Source organism: Rhea pennata, chromosome 22 (genome assembly GCF_028389875.1).
Source record: "Rhea pennata isolate bPtePen1 chromosome 22, bPtePen1.pri, whole genome shotgun sequence".
Taxonomy (NCBI): domain Eukaryota; kingdom Metazoa; phylum Chordata; class Aves; order Rheiformes; family Rheidae; genus Rhea; species Rhea pennata.
The window spans coordinates 8,428,206-8,448,462 of record NC_084684.1 but is presented as its reverse complement, the minus strand read 5'-3'; the positions used below and the strand labels follow the sequence as shown (position 1 = coordinate 8,448,462).

Sequence of the window (20,257 nt, the reverse complement as noted above, 5' to 3'; positions counted from 1 at the left end):
CCGAGGGGCAGCGCGGCGCCGGCGCCCGCGCGGAAGCGCCGGCTGGGCAGCACGGCGCGCGGGCGGAAACACGGGCGGCTGCGGCGCGCGCGGTTGGGACGGGGCCGTCGCCGGCCGGGTTTGCTGCCGCCGCCGTGCCGTGCCGTGCCAGGGCGCCGCCGCCACCACCGCCGCCGTGCCAGGGCCCTGGAGCAGCCTCCGTCCAGCCGCGCTGCACCTTACCCCTCACCCGCGCTGGGGCGCGCGCCCGGCGTCGCATCGGCAGGCCGGTGTAATTGAATTATTTAGGCGCTGACATGGTGTGATGGAATACGCTTTCTTCCTATTTTTAGGTTCCCATCTATGGAGCTGGAAATTACAGCCATTAAAATGTTCTATTAGTAATGATATATAAGGGGGGGAAAACTGATCAGACTTTTCTGGTGCGCGTAGAGCATTATGATATCATTAATTTTAATGATAGAGCCCAAAATTACAAAGCTATTACAATCGCGCTGGAAGTCTCTGAAAAAAAGAGAAGTGTTCTAGATTACGGCTAATGACTTAAAAAATAGCGAAATCCTATCTAAACCGGGCCCGAAAAGGCCCCGCGACGCGGCCACGAGCCGACGGCTGCGCCGGCGATCGGACGTCCTGCCCGCCCGGGAGGCGGCGGCGGCGCCCGCGGGCCCCTCGGGGCTCGCCGAGAGCCCACCGCGCGCCCGGCCTCTGCGCAGACATTCGGGTGCCCGTCGGAGAGCCGCGGCGCCAAGCCAGCGAGCGGAAACTTCGGGCCCCTGCGGGCTCGCCGGGCCGCTTCGGCGCGAAGCCGGGAGCCGCTGTCGCCGCGGGGAGCCGCCCGCACCGGCCGCCGGTCTGCCCGGCACGCTCCAGCCCTCCGAAACGAGCCGGCGGAGCCGGCGAGCGATAAAAACAAAGGACGGGCTGTTCCTCGGGCGGCCGGAGCCGCGTCCCGTCTGCGCGGGCTCTGCTGGAGCTGCCGGGGCGGCAGGGAAGTGCCGCGGAGCCCGTTCTAGCGAGGCTATTTAAGGATGCGCACGCGCAGCCCGTGCCTTCCCCGCGCCCGGGGAGCCGGGCCGGCGGGCCCAGGCGTCCGGGCCGCGGAGCCTCCGCCCGGCGGCCGCGCTCCCGCATCCGCGCGGCCGCGCACGAGCCTGAAGCCGAGGTGCCGCGCGGGCACGCGGTGCCTCCGGAGGGCCCGGCGGTGCTCCGGGCTCCCCCGCGCCGTCCCCGTGCCGCCACGCTGCCGGCAGAAAGGTAGCAGGCAGCTGGCAGCAACGCAACACGGCTGGCAGCAGTGTAACACTGCTGGCAACAATGTAACACTGCCGGCAACAATGTAACACTGCTGGCAACAATGTAACACTGCTGGCAACAGCGTAGCAGGGCAATGCAACAGAAGCAGACGCTGGAGCTGCGAAGCAGAAAAGAGAAATGCAGCTGAGGAAGAGACTGCAAGCGTGTGTGTGCACAGGTCTGTGCATGTGCATGGGTATGTGCGTGTGCACGGGGGTGTGCACAGGTGTGCATGTGCTCATGGACGTGTGCACATGGGTGTGCTGGGGGCTGCCGTACAGGTGGGCGTGCGCGTGAGGGACAAGGGGGTGTTCGAAAAACCCCGGTTAAAAAAGCAGGTTGAGCTCCCTGGTGCTGGCACCACGGGCGCGTGACGGATGATTGCAATTAGCCTTCCGAGTTGTTAATTATAACTGGGCTGTAACGAAGCAGCAAGCAGAGCTCCGCTAACGGGAGGCCTCGTGCCGCGAAGCGCAGGGGCGCGGTGGGCCGCCGCTTGCAGCCTACCGTTCCTGAGTGCCACGTGGCGGGGAGCAGGTCCCCGGAGCGAGCCGGTCCCTGGAGCGAGCACTCCCTGGAGCGAGCACTCCGCGGAGCGAGCCGGTCCCCGGTGCGAGCCAGGGCGCTCCGCTGCCCCGCGCTGCCGCGGGGCCGCAGCCCGGCACGGCGGCGGCAGTGCGGCCGCGAGCCCCGCGCGAGCAGCGCGCTCCAAGGGCCCCGGGTGCTCCTTCCCCGGCCCCGGCGGCGGTCCCCGCGCGCGCTCCCGGTGGATGCTCTGGGGCACGGACACGTGTGCACCGCGCCAGCGCCGCAACAGCTCACGTGCCAATTAGCAGCACCGAGCTTTTCCCCTAATTAATCAGTCGCGAAAGAGCTGTGCCAGGTGCTCTGCCGTGCCCAAACACCCGCAGAAGTCGATCGTTGCTCATCCGGACGAGGCACGCGTCACAGCGCGGGCGGGCTCGGCTGGGGGCACAGGGCAGGCAGCGGGCGAGGGCTGCCGTGCCGGGCTGCGCCGTGCCGTGCCATGCCGTGCCGCGCTGCACGGTGCATGCCAACCATGCTGAACTGCACCATGCCATGCTGCAGCATACCGTGCCGTGCTGTGCTGCACCGTGCCGTGCCATGCCATGCCCGCTGAGCGAGCGCCGCACGTGGCAGAGGCCCGCCGAGCCGGCCGCTCCCTTCCCCGCCGAGCAGGCGGATGCTGCTGAGCAGCAGACCCCTGTCCTCGGCCTTAGCAGGTAGCGGTTCGGACGTGCAGACTTCTACTGCGCCTTCGAAATCCTCCAATAAAAATACTGTTAAATATTAATTATATTGCTATTTATAAATGTATACATAATTAAGAGAAATAATTTATGTAGCAAGGACCGGTGAAGAACTTTTCCTAGTATTTGAGTAATGAGACGTAATTATGTTTTGATGTGAAAATGTCAGGCGCGTAGTGAAGTGTTTTTACATTATTTAAATCAGGGAAAGTTGGTGGAAAGAGCGGCGCCAGGCAGCAGGCCGCTGCACAAACGCGGCTCCCCGGCGAGCGGCTCCGCGAGACGCTCGGCGGCCCCGGGGCGGGAGCCGGCGCTGCGGCACGCCGCCGGGCCGTGCTTACCCGGGGCTAAGGCAGCGCCGCGGCCGGCCCGGGGGCTCCGCAGGGCGCTCGGTGCCTCGAGCCTTTCCGGGCCGGCCGCGGGCGCGGGTGCACGGCGCTGTGCCGCGCGAGCAGAGCCCCGGCGCAGCGGCGGCACGCGGGCGCTGCCGGCTCCTGCGCCGCGGGCGAGGCGGCCCGCGCTACGTGCTTTTGCACTCTGCTGGAGAAGCCTTCCTGCCTGAAGCGCAGGCTTGCGCGCCGCGAGCCATGCATTGCAGACGCGTTACGTTTGCAAAGGGCCCTTTACGCCCGGCTCTGTCCTGGAAAACTCCTGCGGCCGGGGCTGCTCCCCGGCGTCTCCCCCTCCTGCTAGAGCCCGGGCAGGGCCATAGTACTGGCTGTGATAAAAAGGTGCAAGTAAATTGCATAGATTTAATATCGATTCGAATTAGGCCATTTACATCCTCTCTCCGCAAATACAATTATGGCCTCAGCTATTATGCGCCAAATAAAATTACAAGTTTAAACTGCAGCTTGCTTTTCTGTCTTCTGGGTTGCTTGATTTATTTATTTATCTTTTCCTTCCTCTCGCCAGCTGGCGCTGCGGGGGGGGGGGGGGAGGGGAAGCGATGCCCCCGGGGCGGCAGGGACGGCTCCGTGGCCTCGTCTCCATCTCCTGCAAACTTTCCAACCAAGTGCGGTGGCCGTGAGCAGCGGCTCCGACCGCCAGCCCCTGCCCGAAAGAAGCCCGTCCGGCAGCAGCGGCGGCGGCCTCCCTGGCACGGCTCCTCCAGGAGACCCACGCCGGAGCCGGCGCCGGAGCAGCTCCCCAGGGCGGTGGGCAGCCCTCGGCCGGGCCCCCTCGCACGGCGGGCGCCGCGGGGCTCACGGGCAGCATCTGTCCCCACCCGAATCTGCGCACAATAAATATCATTTTAATCCGCATCTGCTCATGGTAAACATCTATTTTTATGTAAAACATGTATCTAGGTTAAGCAACCCTATAATTCCTGCTTATCTTCCTGCGTAGCTGTTTGCTTGTTTAAAACATATTTAAAGATGTTTAATTAACTCAGAAACCATCCTGTTAAACGGAACGGCTTCCCTCTTCCGAGTGCTGCACCCCTTCCCGAAAAGGGGCCGCCGGCGCGCGGAGGGGAACCGGCGGGACGGCCGCGGGCGCCGCCGGGCTCCCTGCCGCCCCGCCAAGGGGGCCGGCTCGGCCCTTCGCCCGGGGAGCGCGGGCACGGGCAGCGAGCCGGCACGGGGAGGCAGCGCCGCGAGGGGCGACGGGGCAGCGCCGCTCACCGCCTCCCCAGCCCGTGGCACGGGAGCACCGCCGAGCAGCGCCGCGCGGCACCGTGGACCGCCGAGCAGCACCGTGCACCGCCGAGCAGCACCGTGCACCACTGTGCATCACTGTGCTCCACCGTGCATCGCCGCGCAGCACCATGCACCGCCGTGCAGCACCGTGCACCGCTGTGCATCACTGTGCACCGCTGCACAGCACTGTGCACTGCCACGCACTGCCGTGCACCGCTGTGCATCACTGTGCACCACCGCGCACCGCCGCACGCAACCGCGCACCGGCGCAGGCGACCGCGCACCACTCCGAACTCCCCACCGTTGTTCTCATAGTGTTTTTAATAGCAACATCAGAGTACTAAATATACACAGGGAACCCGGTACAGGGGCGCAGTTACAGTGCTTTCCAAATACACAGCTTTAACGTACAGAGACGAACCAAAGCCACTCCGGAGTAAAGCAGCTCACCCGCGTGGGACCGCAGCCGGCCGGCCCCGCCGCACCCTCGCTCGCGGGCGTGCAAGGAGCGCGCGCGCCGTGCGCGGAGAGGCCGACGCACACGCCGAGACGCCCGGGCACGAGCCCGCGGCCGCCCGGGCGGTGCCGCCGCGCAACGCTCCCGGGAGAGGAAAGGAGCACTCGGCGATGCAGAGCTGGTTACAAAGGGAAAGCTGTCGTATGTTAGAAAATGCTTTGTGGCGAAACAAAAATTAAGTGTAAACTCCGCTGTACATGTCCTATCAAACACAAAAAAAAATAAACCCCTCGGAACCTAAAATAGAAGAATCTGGGTCAGAAATCTGTGCCCTTAGTGTACACTTTGTGCAACACACGCTTGTTCTCCAAGTAAATATTGTCTCCGCGCGTGACGCTGTGAGAAACACACCTACACACGCCGAGGGCGAGCCGGAAAACCGCGGGGCGAGCCTCGCCGGGGAGCCGGAGCCCGGACCGCGCCAGGGGCCCCCGCACCGGCGAGCCGCCGCCACCGCCTCGGAAAATCCCTCCAGCTTCGCTGCTGCCCCGACGAGCCCTCCAACCGCAGCCATCCGGGAACGGGCGGGCTGAGCCACCGCGCGCGTATTTTTATTCCGTTTTTGTGTTTTTTTCTTGTTTTTTTTTTTTTTTTTTTTTACAAAATATATAGTGTGTGTAGCGTATCTGCTACGCCGCTCCCGTTCCGGCCGCACCGCCCTCGTCCCCAGCCCGCTGCCAGCGGAGAGGAGGGAACCCGAGCTCGACCCCCGCGGCGCTGCCTTCCCCGAAGCCCCTTCGCGTCGCGGCTACTCCCGGCCGCCGACCCGGGGCAGCTCCCCGCGCGCCGCGGCAGCGCGGGCTCCGCGGGGCTCCGCACCGGCGCCGGGGCAGGTCGCCGCGCCGTTGCACCCGGCCGCAGCAGCCCGCTCGGCGTCCCGGCGTGCGGGCAGACGGGGAGGGCTCTGATAAAGTGCAAGTGCTCTTGGTCCTCACCGAGGCGGCACGGCCGGGCGCGCGCGCGCGTGCTTCGCGCCTCGCCGCCCGGACGGAGCGGGGCCGCGGCGGCTCCGGCACCGCGCAGCGCGGCGCTGCCGCAGACGGGCCTCGAGCCGGTGCTCCTGGCGGCCCCGGGGGGACGCGGCAAAGCCCCCGAAGGCCTAACCGCGGGGCAGCGGCGCGCTCCGGCCGGGGGCACGGCTGCCGGAGCGCGGGCTCGCGCCGCGCGGGACGGCACGCGGGGGCTGCGCAGCGGCAGAACCGTCTGCCGGGGCCTTCACGGCACGTTCACCCCGCTAGAGAAACGGAGCCGGGCAGCTAGCGGAGCGGGCAAACGCGTACCCGAGCAGCTGTGACAAAATGTCACCGTCTGCGCAGGGCAGTTTACAGAACCAGCCGGAGCACTTTGGTCTGAGCTCTCCCGGCACCGCACGCGAGGCCGTCCTGGCCCCGGCGCCGGGCAGCCTCCGCGGCGCCGGCCAGGCAGCCCGGGCGGCTCGGCCGCGGCGGGAGCGGGGAAGCGCCGCAGCCCGAGCCCTCGGCCGCCGCTCGGGCACGGGGCGGCTTTCGCGGCAAGGGAAACCCCGAACGCGCTCTGCCGAGCGGCGTCTCGGCACGCGGAGCGGCGGCGCGGGCGCGAAGCGCGGCGGCAGGCTGTGGCCGGCCAGCGGCCCCCGCGGGCGAGCCGCGCCGCGGCCGCCTGCCCCGCGGCAGCCCCCCAACCTGCAGCCCTCCTCGCGGGGCCGGCCGAGCCGCGGGCCGCCCCCGCCGGAGCCGCTGCCCCCCTCCAGGAAGACTGTGCCGGCAGCCGGCCACGCCACGCCGCGCCGTGCCGCGCGCTCGGAGCCAGCCCGGGGCCCTCCACGGCTCGGCGGCGGCGCTCCAGTAACGCACCCACTGGTGGAACTACATCCCCCCCAATGAGATATATATATATATATATATATATATATATATAAAATGTATACATACATATATATGCTTATACACACACACACACACACATCTATATGTATATATGCCTAGCTATATATACACATATAGTTGGAAGGGCAAGCTGCCAAAGTAGAAAACATCAGTTTACCTAGCTCGTATTACGCACGTTAGAGAAATAATTAGATTTTTAGCCCATGACATCTTCGTTAAAAATGAGTATTTAAGATCTTCAAAAATTGCTACAGTACAAAAAGTGGTTGTGTGTGTATGTGTATTTTCGCTCCCTAGCCCGTGCGTGTGTCTGTTGACCGGGATCGGTGACTCCAGCCGGAGAGAGGCCACCCCAGCGCTGCTTCCACAACGCCTCCGCGCGCTGCCGACTCAGCTCCGGCTTCTCGCGCAGTCTTTCGCAGCAGTACATGGCACATAACGGTATTATTGGCACAGGTTCGAGTTCATAGTCCGTATCCCGAGCTCCGGACGTTCCGTCTTCTCTCCCTTTTTTCTTCTCAGCTTCCTCCTCCTTCATGGCATGCGCCGCTTGCGCATTTTTTCCTCCTCTCCGGAAAACGCGCTCTTGGAAAAATGCAGTTACCTATAGGCGTGTTCATTTTTATAAAAATATATTTGGCCCGTAGATGCTGCTCGTCGAGTCTCCTACTGGTAGACAGAAATGGTGGGTATAGGTAACCCATTAGTAATTTTTTTTACAGGTTCACCAACGGAATCCTGTTGAGAGGAGAAGAAAAACAGAGGTGAAATCCTAGCCGGGAAGCGCGCCACGGCGCGCGGCAGCCCTCCAAGCCGCGGCGGAGCGGGGCCGACCGCCGGCGAGCCCCGGGGGGGCCGAGAGGCCCGGGGGGCCGCAGCGCCCGCCGCCACGTCCTCGGGGCGCAGCCTGTTCCTCTCCCCGTTCCCGCGGCTGCCCCCGGCCGTCCCGCCGCGCTCGGCGGGCGCTCCGCGGCCACGCTGCTGCCCGCCCTCGTTTCGAGCCGCCCGGGCGTCCTCGCGCTCGAGGGGTTCGGCCTCCCGCCGCCCCCCGCGCGCCCACAGGCTCGCGCCGCGGGCGATGCCTCGCGACCTGCTAGCGCCGGCGCGCCGCTGCTGTCCGGCCGCTGCTGCCGTTTCCCGCGCTCCCCACCTCCGCGCAGCGCGGCACGCTCCAGCCGCCGCGCAGCGCCTAGCGCCGGCCCCCGGCTCTCGCGCCGGCAGCGGTTTAACACCTCGGCTCGCCCCTCCTCTGGAAACGAGGTCCTGACAAGCCGTCCTGGCTTGCCGGCGGCCAGCGGCCCCGTGCACGGCCGTCGGCACCGAGGCCGTCCGGGAAGGCGGCTGCTCCCACCTCTGCTTCAGCGCGGCAGCCCATCTGCCGTCCGCCCCGACTAGGGCACTGCTGCTTCGGTGCCCAAAACCTCTCCGGGCACAGGTTGGAGGCAGCCGCCGGGTACAAATGCTCTAACCTGGTGCTTTGCTGCGCACCTGCGATGTGGCTCCGGGTCACGTTATCGCTGCTGAGAACGGGCGAGGTCGCCGCCTCCAGTGCCGGTGCGCTGCCGTCCGCCTTGGCGTGACGTTCCTCTCGGAGAGCGCGCTCCAAGGGGGCTCGAGCGCGTGCAAATGAAATCTGCTGGAAAACGCCAGCAGATGCTCACCCGAGTGAAGCTCGCCTCTCTCTGGAGGGAACTCCTACCCGTGCTTCCTGCTCTCGAAATCAGGCCTGGAGAGCCGTCCTCAGCGCCTCGGCTCTCCCCGGGCCTAGGAGCGTCGGCCCATGCAAGTCAACCGCGGCGACCGGCAACGTGCCGCAGGCTGGATTCTGCCGGCGCCACCGGCCACGGCAGCCGCGCTCAGATCGCGCCTTGCGCCGCGCCGCGTGAACCTTGCTCCCTTTTCCGGTCTGTGCAACGTCCCGGGACTGCAGAAACGCACCCAGGCGAAGAACCGCGTGCGTGGAGCTGTGAGGCGATGTGGGCGAAGTCCTTGGGCACCGCGGCTTTCGGAGAGCCTTGGGAACGGGGTCCGCTGCCCCGGGCGCAGACACGGGACCGCAGCAGCACCTGCACAGCGCGCTTGCGCAAACCGCGCTCGGAAAACTTCTAGGATGCGCCCCGTTTCTGGAAGTGTTGCACTGGTTCAAAAAACCCCGTGCAGAAGAGGTAGGCAAACGGGCACGAAAAATAGTCAGATCGGGAAAACTATTTAGCAATCTCTTTCAGAGCTTTTAGGGGATCTGCACTGAGGCCACGATGGCATGAAAGCAATGTCTGTACCCCATGCCACGCTGACGGTCTCTGCATCGTGCCCCACGCACTGCAGGAACCTGCGGCCACCTCCTGGTTTTTGCAATGAGGCAGCACACGTATTACGTAGGTGCGTTGCAAAAGCGTCCCGGTGCAGGCAAGCACAGGTGTGCGTGTGCGGACTCACACGCCCGCACAGAGAAGTCCTGTGGAGTTTTCTTACTTTTTATTAGTAGTAATGAAACCGAGCATCGGCCTCCAGGCCTTCAGGAAGAATGGGAATGCTGTTACGGAGCTAGCGCTCCAGGCACGACTTTTATAGATTTTTTTTTCCCCGAGCGTGTCAACACGCATTTCTCGATTCTACGGACGCCGCGCCGCGCCGCCCGAGCCCGACCGGAGCGGCGCACAAGAAGCTTTCCGCATCGGAAGCGGGACACCTCCTGGCAGCCGCGCCGCCGTGGGTGCGGGCGCCTGGGACGGAGCGTGCTCGCGCCGCGTTCAGCCCAACTGCGCGCCCGCAGCGAGCGCTCCTCTCGCCGGCCACGGCCCAGCCCTCGCGCTCCGCAGGCCGCTGCCGTTTTATCCCCCGCGGAGCAGGGAGGGCGCGGGCAGAGCAGGAGCCCCGCGGGCCCCGGCGCGAAGACGCCGGCCGCGGCAGAGCCGGCGACGAGCCCCCGGGTGCCGACGAGGCACGCGCGCAGCGCGGGGGCCCCGCGGCGCGGCAGACCGTGCACCGCGCAGCGGAGGCTGGAGGAAGGCGAGGCCGCTCGGCAGCATCGACACCGCGGCCATCGGCAGTGGGGGCTTAGAGGCGGGCTGGAACAAAAAGCCTGGGTGCGTTCACTGCAGAAGCTCAGGCTCGACGCGGAGACCCGCGGGCTCCGGGGGTCCAACGCTCCCTGCCGTGCCCCCAGCGCTCCCGGGCTTTCAGTTCAGGCGCACCTCTGGTTCACCTGCACGGGAAGTCCCGCTGGCGCCAGCGTCCCCTCTCTGCCGGAGGAGGCTGCCCGAGGCATCGCGGTCGGCTCCAGCGCCTTGGAGAAGCAGCAGCCCGTCAGCGGTCGGCCGCACACGGCGACGGGAACGGCCTCGCTGCGCGCGGCGACGGTCACCGCGCGGACCCGAGCGGGTGACGGGACGAAGCTCTGTAACGAGCGGTACGTACCAGGAGAGAGCCACGCGGCGTCCGCCCTGCCCCCGGGAGTAAAGCGGGCTTCGGCCAGTCAGCAGGAGATTTCAAACCACTTCTCAGACACAAAGGCCACGGGAATAAGATGCCGATCGGAAGAAGAGGGTCTGCAGCGAGCAGAGAAACGGGCTTGCACGGGCACGCAACACGCAGCAAGCAAGCCTAGCCGGGCCCGCTGCCAAAAGCGGCTCTTCTGGGGGAAACCGAGTCTCTAGAGTAACGCTTTGAACGGGCTTGTCGGCACAAAGCAGGGGAGGGCGAAGGAGACGGCCCGCGATACTCCGCGCTCCCCCCGGCTCGCCAAGGAGCCCTCGGCTCGACCCTCTTGCTCCCGAGCGGCCGCCCGCTGCCCGCCTTCCCGCGGGACGCCGCCGCAGCTCGGGAATGCCCCCGGCGGAGGGGGCGGGGGCGCGGAGCCGGGGGGCCGAGCGCCGCCGGGCGCGGGGCGCGCGGACACCGCGCCGGCCGCGCTCCTCACCTGCTCCCGTTGAAAGCGGCTTTGTAGGCGCCCGGCGAGCGCAGCGCCTCCTCGGCGCGCACGGGCCCCGGCGTCCGGACGCACTCGTGCGAGCACTGCAGCGTTTCGTTGTAGGCGGTGAAGATGTCGAGGCTGCTGGGCACGCGGGCCGGCGGGAAGTCCGTCAGGTTTTGGCAGCTCTCCTCCTGCTCGCTGCTCGCGCGTTGGTGGCTGCTGCGCCTCGCGCTCCCGCTCTGCACGCAACTGCGACATCAGGGGAAGAGGAAGAGACACAGCGCAGGTCGCACCTCCGGCGCTCGGAGAGCACCTTGCGCTGTCGCCGGCCCCTAATCGCACAGCATTCGCCACCGGATCCTAATTCAGTCACTTTTTGCACAGATCAGCCGCAATCAGGCAGTCGTTCCCCTCTGCTTATTTTTTCTAACGATCAGATTTAAACTTTAAACACAAGCTTTTTGCTACCGGAAGAATTGCTAGCAAGTCGCACGTCGGTATCTGCAGGAAATGAGAGCTTTTTTTAATGAAGAAATGCGGATGAGAACGATGAAGTTAAACTGTTGCTACTTGAGAGGCCTCAAAGAGGTTTTACGTTACTGGGATAAGGAGCTATTGGCCGTTTGTCTGACGCTGCCGACAGACAGACACACTCTCTATTTGGCACAGAGGAAAACCGGCGGGTTCGCAGGAGAGAGCAGCTGCGTAGGTGAGGGTTGTGTGACTGCAACATGAGCTGGGCTACCTGGCCATGGCTGGAGGGCACGGAGGAGCGGTAGGTAGGCACCGATTTCACCTCCGGGGAACGGCCAGAGCGTGTCAGTCCGCAGGCAGCTAAATCCAGCGCCTTGGCTCACGCAGCGGCCAGGAGCGACAGCTCTGGGAAAAAGCGGACGAAAGGGGTCAAGTCCGAGGGCGCCCGGCCGCGAGCGCCCGCGCGAGCCGCCGGGGAGCTCGCCCCGGGCAACGGCGCGCGGGAGGGCGGCGCGCACACACCGCCCGGCGCCGGCCGCCGCGGCGCCCGAGCCCGCGGGGCCGCTGCGTGCGGGCGCTGCCCAGGCGCGCGCCGCCCCGAAACCTCGCCTCGCTCGCAGCCCAGCCGCCAAAGCGGCTGCCGCCCGACCGCAGAGCACCGCGCTGCTCGGGCGCTGCAACGCAACGCTCGGCACCGCACTGCTCGGGTGCTGCAACGCTCGGTGCTGCAATGCTCAGCGCTGCAACGCTCGGTGCTGCAACGCTCGGCACCGCGCTGCTCGGGTGCTGCAACGCTCGGTGCTGCAACACTCGGCACCGCGCTGCTCGGGCGCTGCAACGCAACGCTCGGCGCCGCACTGCTCGGGTGCTGCAACGCTTGGTGCTGCAATGCTCAGCGCTGCAACGCTCGGCACCGCGCTGCTCGGGTGCTGCAACGCAACGCTCGGCGCCGCACTGCTCGGGTGCTGCAACGCTCGGTGCTGCAATGCTCAGCGCTGCAACGCTCGGTGCTGCAACGCTCGGCACCGCGCTGCTCGGGTGCTGCAACGCTCGGTGCTGCAACACTCGGCACCGCGCTGCTCGGGCGCTGCAACGCAACGCTCGGCGCCGCACTGCTCGGGTGCTGCAACGCTTGGTGCTGCAATGCTCAGCGCTGCAACGCTCGGCACCGCGCTGCTCGGGTGCTGCAACGCAACGCTCGGCGCCGCACTGCTCGGGTGCTGCAACGCTTGGTGCTGCAATGCTCAGCGCTGCAACGCTCGGCACCGCGCTGCTCGGGCGCTGCAACGCAACGCTCGGCGCCGCACTGCTCGGGTGCTGCAACGCTTGGTGCTGCAATGCTCAGCGCTGCAACGCTCGGCACCGCGCTGCTCGGGTGCTGCAACGCTCGGTGCTGCAATGCTCAGCGCTGCAACGCTCGGTGCTGCAACGCTCGGCACCGCGCTGCTCGGGTGCTGCAACGCAACGCTCGGCGCCGCACTGCTCGGGTGCTGCAACGCTCGGCGCTGCAACGCTCGGCACCGCACTGCTCAGGTGCTGCAACGCAACGCTCGGCGCTGCAACGCTCGGCACCGCGCTGCTCGGGTGCTGCAACGCTCGGCACTGCAACGCTCGGCACCGCGCTGCTCGGGTGCTGCAACGCAACGCTCGGCACTGCAATGCAACGCTCGGCGCCGTGCTGCTCGGCGCCACGCTGCTCGGCTCGCCCCTGCGGCCGCCCCGGGCTGCGGCGGCGGCACTGCAGCCCGCAACGCCGACCCCGAAGTAGGCCGGTTTCTCTGGGAAAACAGGCGAACTCGGGAGCGCCTGAAGCAAAAAGCTAACCTACTTCCCCACGCGCCCAGGCGGCGTCAGGAGACCACACGGGAGCAAACCGAGGCAGGGGCGCGCGGGAGCAAACCGAGGCAGGGGCGCGCGGGAGCGTGCCCGGGCGCACGGCTCGGCGGGCGCGGGGCTCGGCGGGCGCGTTTCCGCCGGCGGCGGCGAGGACGGCTCAGGAACCGCGGCTGTCGGGCGCCGCGCCAGGTTCGCGCTCTGCGGCAGGGGAAGGGCCGCGCCGCTGCGGCGGGGAGGCGCCGCCGCGGTCCCCATGGCCTGGCCCGGCCCGGCCCGGCCCGGCGCAGCGGGTACCCGGGCCGCGGCGGCGCGCAGGTGCCCCTCCGCCCGCGCCCGGCCCCGCGCCTCCTTCGGACGCGCCGGCACGCGAAGCGCTTTCTCCTCCGAGGCGCCTCTCGCAAACCGCCTCGGTGCCGCCACGGCCTCGGACCGCCGGGGCCGCGGGGGCACCGCTGCCCGCGCCCCCCGCTCCCCAACCTGGCCCCCTCCACGCACGCCGCCACCGCCACCGCCACTGCCACCACCACCACCACTGCCACCAGCAGCACCAGCAACAGCACCACCAGCACCACCACCAGCGCCAGCACCACTGCCACTGCTGCCACCACCACCACTGCCACCACCAGCACCAGCACCACCACCAGCACCACCACTGCCACCACCACCACCAGCGCCACCACCATTGCCACCACCGGCAGCACCACTGCCACCACCAGCACCAACGCCACCACCACTGCCACCACCAGCACCACCGCCACCACCAACAGCACCACCACCACTAGCACCACCACTGCCACCAGTACCACCACCATCACCATCACCACTGCTGCCACCACCACCACCACCACCACCAGCATCACCACCAGCACCACCACCACCACCACCACCAGCACCAGCACCAATGCCGCCACCACCACCACCGCCGCCACCGCTGCCACCACCAGCACCAGCACCAGCACCACCACCATCCCCCCACCACCACGCAGCCCAAGCAGATCGACAGCGGACCTTACCAATTTTTTAAGACAAGCGTTGTTATCAGAGCAGCTATGACCATGATGAGGGACACTGTAATGGTGATTATCTGATGAACGGCCAGACCTGCGGAGAAAAAATCAGAGAGAGAGTGGAGACAGCAAGCAAAGGGGTCCACGGTGACGGCACGCAGAGCCCAGGCGGCAACGGGAAGCACGCGGCGAGCCGTCGGGGCGCCGGTGCCGCCCGCGCGCACCGAGCCCGCCCGCGCCCCCGAGCCCCCGCCGCGAAGGAGCGACCCGGCTTTCCCTCCTGCGTCCTGCAAAACAGTCCTTCAGCCGGGCTTCTCCTCCCCGTCCGCCCAGGCACGCTCCTTGTCAGCCCGCGTTCGGCACGAAGGGCGGAGGAACCGTAAGGACGCGCACGCTCTGGGACGGGAAAGGGAGCTGCGCTCCGCGGCGCGGCGGCGCGGATTGCCCCGGCGCGGCAACGACCGCCCGTCGCGCTACTGCCCGGGCAGGTCGGGGGGCTCCTTTTCTCCCCAGTCACCTTACTCGGGGTCTGATTTTGGCTCACGTATCGCTCCTAATGAGCAGTTTGAAAACAAAAGCGTCTCGACGTACAGTACGGGTGTGATTTTTGTGCCGCTTTACAGTTGCAATTCTGTAATGAAATGATTTTCCTGGCTGCAGCCCAAGGATGTGCTATTTTTCACAAACAGATGTTAGCGCTCCTGATGGATGGGTGGTATTTTGAATAAATAAATAAATGCCAGCACGACAGGAAAACGAGCAGCCGTGTACGCGCGCCCGCCCGAGCTCCTCCGCCCCCCCCCTCCCGGAGAGGGGCCGCGTCCCCGCGCGCCGCCCTTCCCGGAGCCGACGCGGACCCCTCCGCCAGGCGCCGATCAGCGCGGTAAAAGCACGGCCGCCTTGAAGCAGCCTGGTTCAGCAGCGCGGCCCCGGCCCAGGGCCTGGGCGGGGGCGGCCCGCGGCGCGGTCCTTGCTCGCCAGCCCCCGCGGAGGCGCCGGCGGAGCCGGAGCGCGGGCGCCGGAGGAAGCGGCTCGGGAGGCAGCGCGGGCTTTCGAGGCAGAGCCCGAACCTCATCCGCGGATCCGGTTTTCCGGCCGTCTTGCTTCCCACGCCTTCTCTTTCCGAGCTGCTGCTGCACTGCTTGCCCTCGGCGTCCGGGGGAGCGCGGGAGCCTCCGAAGGGCCGCCGCAACCCGGCTTCTGCCTGCCAGCTGCAGGAGCAGAGCCGGCTCGCTCGGCGCGGCCGCTGAGCCCAGCTCAGTCCCCCAGACCCGAGCTTCCCGCTCGGGAACTCGACGAAGCGCCTCGAGCGAAACGGGAAACTGCCCCGAGCGCGGCTCGCGAGCGGGGCCCCTCTCCGCAGGCGGGAAGGCGGCACCCGGGGCGGGGGGCGGAAAGCTGAACGGCGCCTCGGAGGGCCGCGCGCGCCCCGGCGCAGCCGCCCGAACCCGCGGCCGGGACGCAAGCGCGGGCGCCCGCTCGCTGTGGTTTCGCGTGCCTGGAGAACCGGGTTATCACGCGTACGGCGATACAGGGGAAAACAGCCGGGGCAGACGGATCAGCGCGCTGTGCTCCCCCCCGCCCCGATGCTTATGCTGTTGCAGCGGGTAATGAGATCGGGTTTTGCAGACCGCTGTGACTCGGTAACTCCCACAGCTCGAGCCGCTGCTGCTGCTGCTCGTCTCGCTACAGCGGGCAGCGCTGCCCTCGCGCTCCGAGCCGGCAGCGCGCCGGCCGGGACAGGGGGTTTCCTCCGGGCCGCCGGGCCGTCTGGGCTCCTCCGCTCCCGGCTGCTCCGCGGGGGAAGCCTGTGCGGCCCCGTGCGGCTCCGTGCAGCCTGGGTGCCCGTGCAGCCCCGCGCAGCCCCGCACGTGCCTGGGCGCCCGTGCAGCCCTGTGCAGCCCTGTGCAGCCCCGTGTGGCCCCGTGCAGCTCCGTGCAGCCCATGGAGCCCCACGCAGTCCCATGCAGCCATGTGCAGCCCTGCACGTGCCCGGGTACCCATGCAACCCTGTGCAGCCCTGTGCAGCCCCGTGCGGCCCCGTGCGGCCCGGGCGCCCGTGCTGGCAGGCGCCGACGCTCCGGGATCCCCTGGGAACCTGCAGTTTGCTTTCCTCGTTGCCTCGTCTTGTCAGATGCCGGGATTTGAGCCAGGAGCCAGAGCTGTCATTTCAACGGACAGCAAGAAGGAGCAGAGCAGTACGGCTCCCTCCAAAACACAAGCGGAAGGGCTTCTGCGGGGAGGCGCGCACTCGGCACCTTCCGATTCCGACTCTGCCAGAGGCTATGGGGGAGACCCGGGAAGAGAGAAGGGCGCTGCGCCGAAGAGCTGCTCCCCAGCAGCCCCCTTCTCAGCGGGCCGCGTGCGCAAGAAGAACGCCGGGGAAAGCGCGCGCTCGGCTCTTCTCCTCCTCTCCGTCCGCCGCAAAACGCCCGCTCCTCCCCAGGGACCCCCGGACGGCTCCCTGCCGGCCACAGCTCTGCCGCGGACGAGAACGCAGCGAGATGACTCCGGGTTCTTCTTCTCCCTCTGCTCGAGCACCTATTCCGCAAACGGCCCGCTTCCTTCGTTTACTCCCAGTTCAGTCTCCGTTGGTGCCAGCTCGCCGGGACAAGGTTCCTCTGGAGGACGCTCGGCAGTAACGGCTGCCGAAACAAAACGGAGGGTCGCGGCACGCCAAACGGGCCACCGAAGGGCGGGAACGGCGGCGGCCGGCGCCGGGCGAGCGGCACCCCCGCGGCACCCCCGCGAAACGTCCTGGAGAACCTCACCCATGCCCCCCCTTCCCGGGGACCCTGGCGGAGCAGGCGCCGCTCGGCGAAATTGCCCTGGAAGAAAATCCCCAAAGGCAGCGAGCACCGGAGGGTCCGCGGGGGTCCTGCAGGGCCCCCGGGGCACGGTACGCGCCCAGGCAGCTGGCGCAAGACTCGTGGATAAGAAGCCGGGATGGAAGCGGGTGCTTGCGCCCGGGGAAGCGGCGCAGCGCTGCTCCCCGGCCGCGCGGGCAGCCAGCGCCGCGGGGAGCGCGGCAGCGAGCGGCGGGGCCGGCGGGGCCGGCGCTCGGGGCAGCGAGCCGGCAGGCAGCCCAGCCGCGGGGGCTGCTCCTCCGCGGCGCCGGCAGCCGCGGCTCAGCCGGCCCGCGACTCGCTCGGCCCGCAGGCCGCCCTGTGCAGCCCAGGGGCATCGGAAGGCATAAGCCCAAACGTCGGCGGGATCGTTTGGGACCTCGCGGCTGCCAGGGGAACAGGCACAAAACGATCTGAACCGGCTCTGCGCTCGGCTCGCATCAGGCTTAGCTGGAGCGCGCGCCCCGAAAGACGAAGCAGCGCGCGGCCCTCGCAGGAGCTGCTCGCAGGCGCGTGGGTCTGGGGGGAGCCCGCAGTCAAACCCAGCGGCCGCCGCAGCACCGCTCGGGCCGGGCGGGCTCTCTCGGGAAGCCACGCAGCCAAGTACCGCGCACACCGTCGCCGTCACCGCCGCCGCAAGTAGGGAGATCATCCGCCTCGCAAGGGCGGCTCGGGAGCCGGAGCCGAGGCGCCTGCCTGCCTTGCTCTGCCTCCGACTTTCGTTTCCCGAGCGAACGGGCAGAAAGACGTGACAAGAGCCGCCGGTCTCCTCCGTGTCCTCCTCTTCCAGGAGGACAAACGCAGCAGGGCACGCGGCACCCGCCACCTGGCTCCCCAGAGCGGGGTCTCAGCCGGAGCCGCGGCCCGCCGGAGCGGAGGACCCGGGCGAGCGGCTCCTCCTCTGGCGCCGAACGGGCCACGGCGCTGCGCGACGCTCCCTGCCCGCGCGGACGCGCCGCGCGCGCTGCCCCGACCCCGCTCCAGCAGCAGAAAGGCACAACCACTGCGACCGCGCGGCTCGCAAAAGCCTTGGAGCAGCTCCCAGTGGGACGCCGCCAAAAACGATAAAAAGGCAGAGTCTAAAAATAAAATAAAACAGCCTCGTGCTGGATTCCTTTGAAAACAGAAGCAGCCTCCGAAACGAGACCTTCTGGACAGCTGGGCGCTGCGGGAGAGGCGGCAGGAGCCCGGGGACGCGTCGCTTGCACCGCCGGGAGAGCGCAGGCAGCGCGGCGCGTCGGTACGGAGTCCTACGAGGGACGGCAGATCTGGGCAGGACGCGCGCGGTGCGGGCGGCGTGATTTTAGGCTCCAGCCCGCATGCAAGTCGCCATATGCACTAGTAGAGAAGAAAGTTCCCTTGCACCGCTCCTCCGTGCGCGCTCCCAGAGCGAGCACAGGGACGGCGTTGCGGGGGGCCGAGGCGCCCGGCTCCTGCAGCGCTTTCACCGCCGGCTGCCCCGGCAGCGGCGAAACCCGCTCCCCGCTTCAGCAGGCGCGAGCATCTCGGACCGGCGAGCAGACGGCACCGAGCGGGACTTCGTTTGCGTTAGTGATCGGGAGCGTGCAGATGGCGAATTTGGAAAAGAAAGGGCCTCGCGTCTGCTTTCCAGACAGTCTGCTGCCAGGCTTTGAGATTACGTGCCCGCAGCGTCCAAGCACGCCGGGCCGAGGTCTCTCCTATTTAAAAGCTGCTCGGGCATTCGAGTTCCCTTCCCTCTTCTACATGACTCGCGTCGGGAAGAAAATAAGTACAGCATCGCTATCGCGTCTCCTGCAGCAACCGTACCGAGAAATGACAACTCCCACTGAGGAGACACGGGGAGAGGTAATAAACAATTTCTCTTTTGGTGTTTTTGCCTCCGCACACAGAGGAGAATCACAAAACGTTCTCCGAGGATGCAAAGTGCGATAGCTGGGCAGGCTGCTGCTTAGGGAGCGCCACGGAGGCACGAACGGCGCTGGAATAAAACTCCTTCGCGGCGAGCTCGCCCTCGCCTGCGCGCTGCAAGGAGGCAGCTAAGCCACGGCTCAGCTTCCCTCAGTTCTGCCCCAGCTCTCTCCGAAATAACCCTGGAGGTGCTCGACGCTCAGGTCTCCCCGCCCGCTCGCAGAGGCGGGGTGAGGAGGGCCCCGGCGCGCGCTGGGACGGCGGAGAGCGCGTCCTGCGACGAGCCCGCGGCGGGAAGACGCGGCCCCGGACCGTCCGCCGCGGCTCCGTTACAGGAGCAATTATGATGCAGTTTTAAAGACCACGTATTGGCCACCAAGATGAAAAAGTGCTGATTTTCGGCCTTTCTGTCCATCTTGTAAATCAGCTCCCGGACAGCTCCTCAAGAACAGGATTAATTCCACAAGAAAAATCCATTTGAGACTAGCGTCTCGCCACCGCAGAAGTGTGCAACGGCAGCGAACAGGAGATATAAGCTCTTTATTAAAAACAAAGAGAACCTCTATCCCCTAAGGCCTTCATTTCAAGAGCACTGGTTATGAAGACTGCATTTTTCATTTTCCCACTCGAAACAGCTATGAGCTGTGACTCTTTGAAGACCCTCATCAAGGCCTCCGAGCCGCATAAAATTAAAAACGAAGGAAAACCAGCCTCATTTTCCCCCTCCGCCCGAGGGGCGCCGGCCTCGGCCGACAGCCGCGCGGCCGCGCCGGGGACCTCGAAGGGACGAGGACGGCCGGGCGGGAGCCGCCGGGCGGGGGCTCAGGCCCGCTCAGCCGGAGCGGAGCAAGGGAAGGACTTTTCCGACCTAAACCCAGCCCGGGAGAGGCCGCAAGGGCGCGGAACTGACGCTGCGGGGAGACCCGAGCGAGGGAGGTCTCTGCTCCTCGCTCCCGGCAGCAGGAATCCGGGAGCGCCCGGGAACTGCAAGGGGCGAGCCGGAGAAATACGGACGTGGCTGCAGCCCGGCGTTGCGCGTGCGAGGTCAGGCGCTGATCAGCCGAGGCAAAGAGTACTTGAAATAGGCTCCGGGCACTCGGCAGACTCCACGTGCCCCAGCGCCGGAGAGGGGAAGCACAACGCGAGGCGGCGGACAGCCCGAAAAGAACCGCTGAACCTCGGTCGACGGCGCGCGAGTCACGCAGCTGCTCGGCTCTCTGCTCTGGGTACCGTCGCCCGGCTGCGTTTGGGCTTGGCGCAGGAAGGTGCCGAAGAGCGGGTGTCCGCAGCTCCTCCCCACGAGATGCTCGCCCCGCCACTCGCTTGGAGAGCTGGGATCTTCTCCGAGCCTCCACTGCGGGAGTCCAGGCAGGGAGCGGGGCTGGGGAGCACCTTCACAGCCCGCCCAGCCCGCCTTCCCGCATCCAGACCGCGCGCCGTCTCCATCGCCTTCCCGACAGGAGCTCATCCAGCTGCTCCTGTTGCGGAGACCTCTCCGAACGCCACGGCCTCCCGCTCCCGGACGCGCCAGCGGCTCCGGGTTTACCTCGGCACGTCTCACGTTATGTCACGGCGACATAAACGGCACAGCTACAGCGTTCGCTTTCTCGAGAACGGTGTTTCTGAGCTTAAAAGCCTCGTTTAACAACTAAAACCGTGTTAGGACAGATCAATCGCATCGCGAGTGCTTCGCGACGGC

At 67.0% G+C, this 20,257-nt stretch overlaps 1 protein-coding gene across 1 annotated transcript in view; it reads right to left on the bottom strand.

Annotated features, from left to right (window-relative positions):
- Positions 1-6,450: 6,450 nt before the first annotated feature.
- Positions 6,451-20,257, bottom strand: part of AJAP1 (adherens junctions associated protein 1) — a 39,705-nt gene continuing 25,898 nt past the window's right edge. Inside the window, exons 3-6 of the mRNA XM_062593729.1 lie at positions 13,829-13,916; positions 10,512-10,754; positions 10,010-10,140; positions 6,451-7,330 (exon numbers count right to left, since the gene is read on the bottom strand). Coding sequence (XP_062449713.1) covers positions 10,068-10,140; positions 10,512-10,754; positions 13,829-13,916 — 404 coding nt within the window. The 3' untranslated portion in view covers positions 6,451-7,330; positions 10,010-10,067. The remainder of the gene's footprint in view (positions 7,331-10,009; positions 10,141-10,511; positions 10,755-13,828; positions 13,917-20,257) is intronic.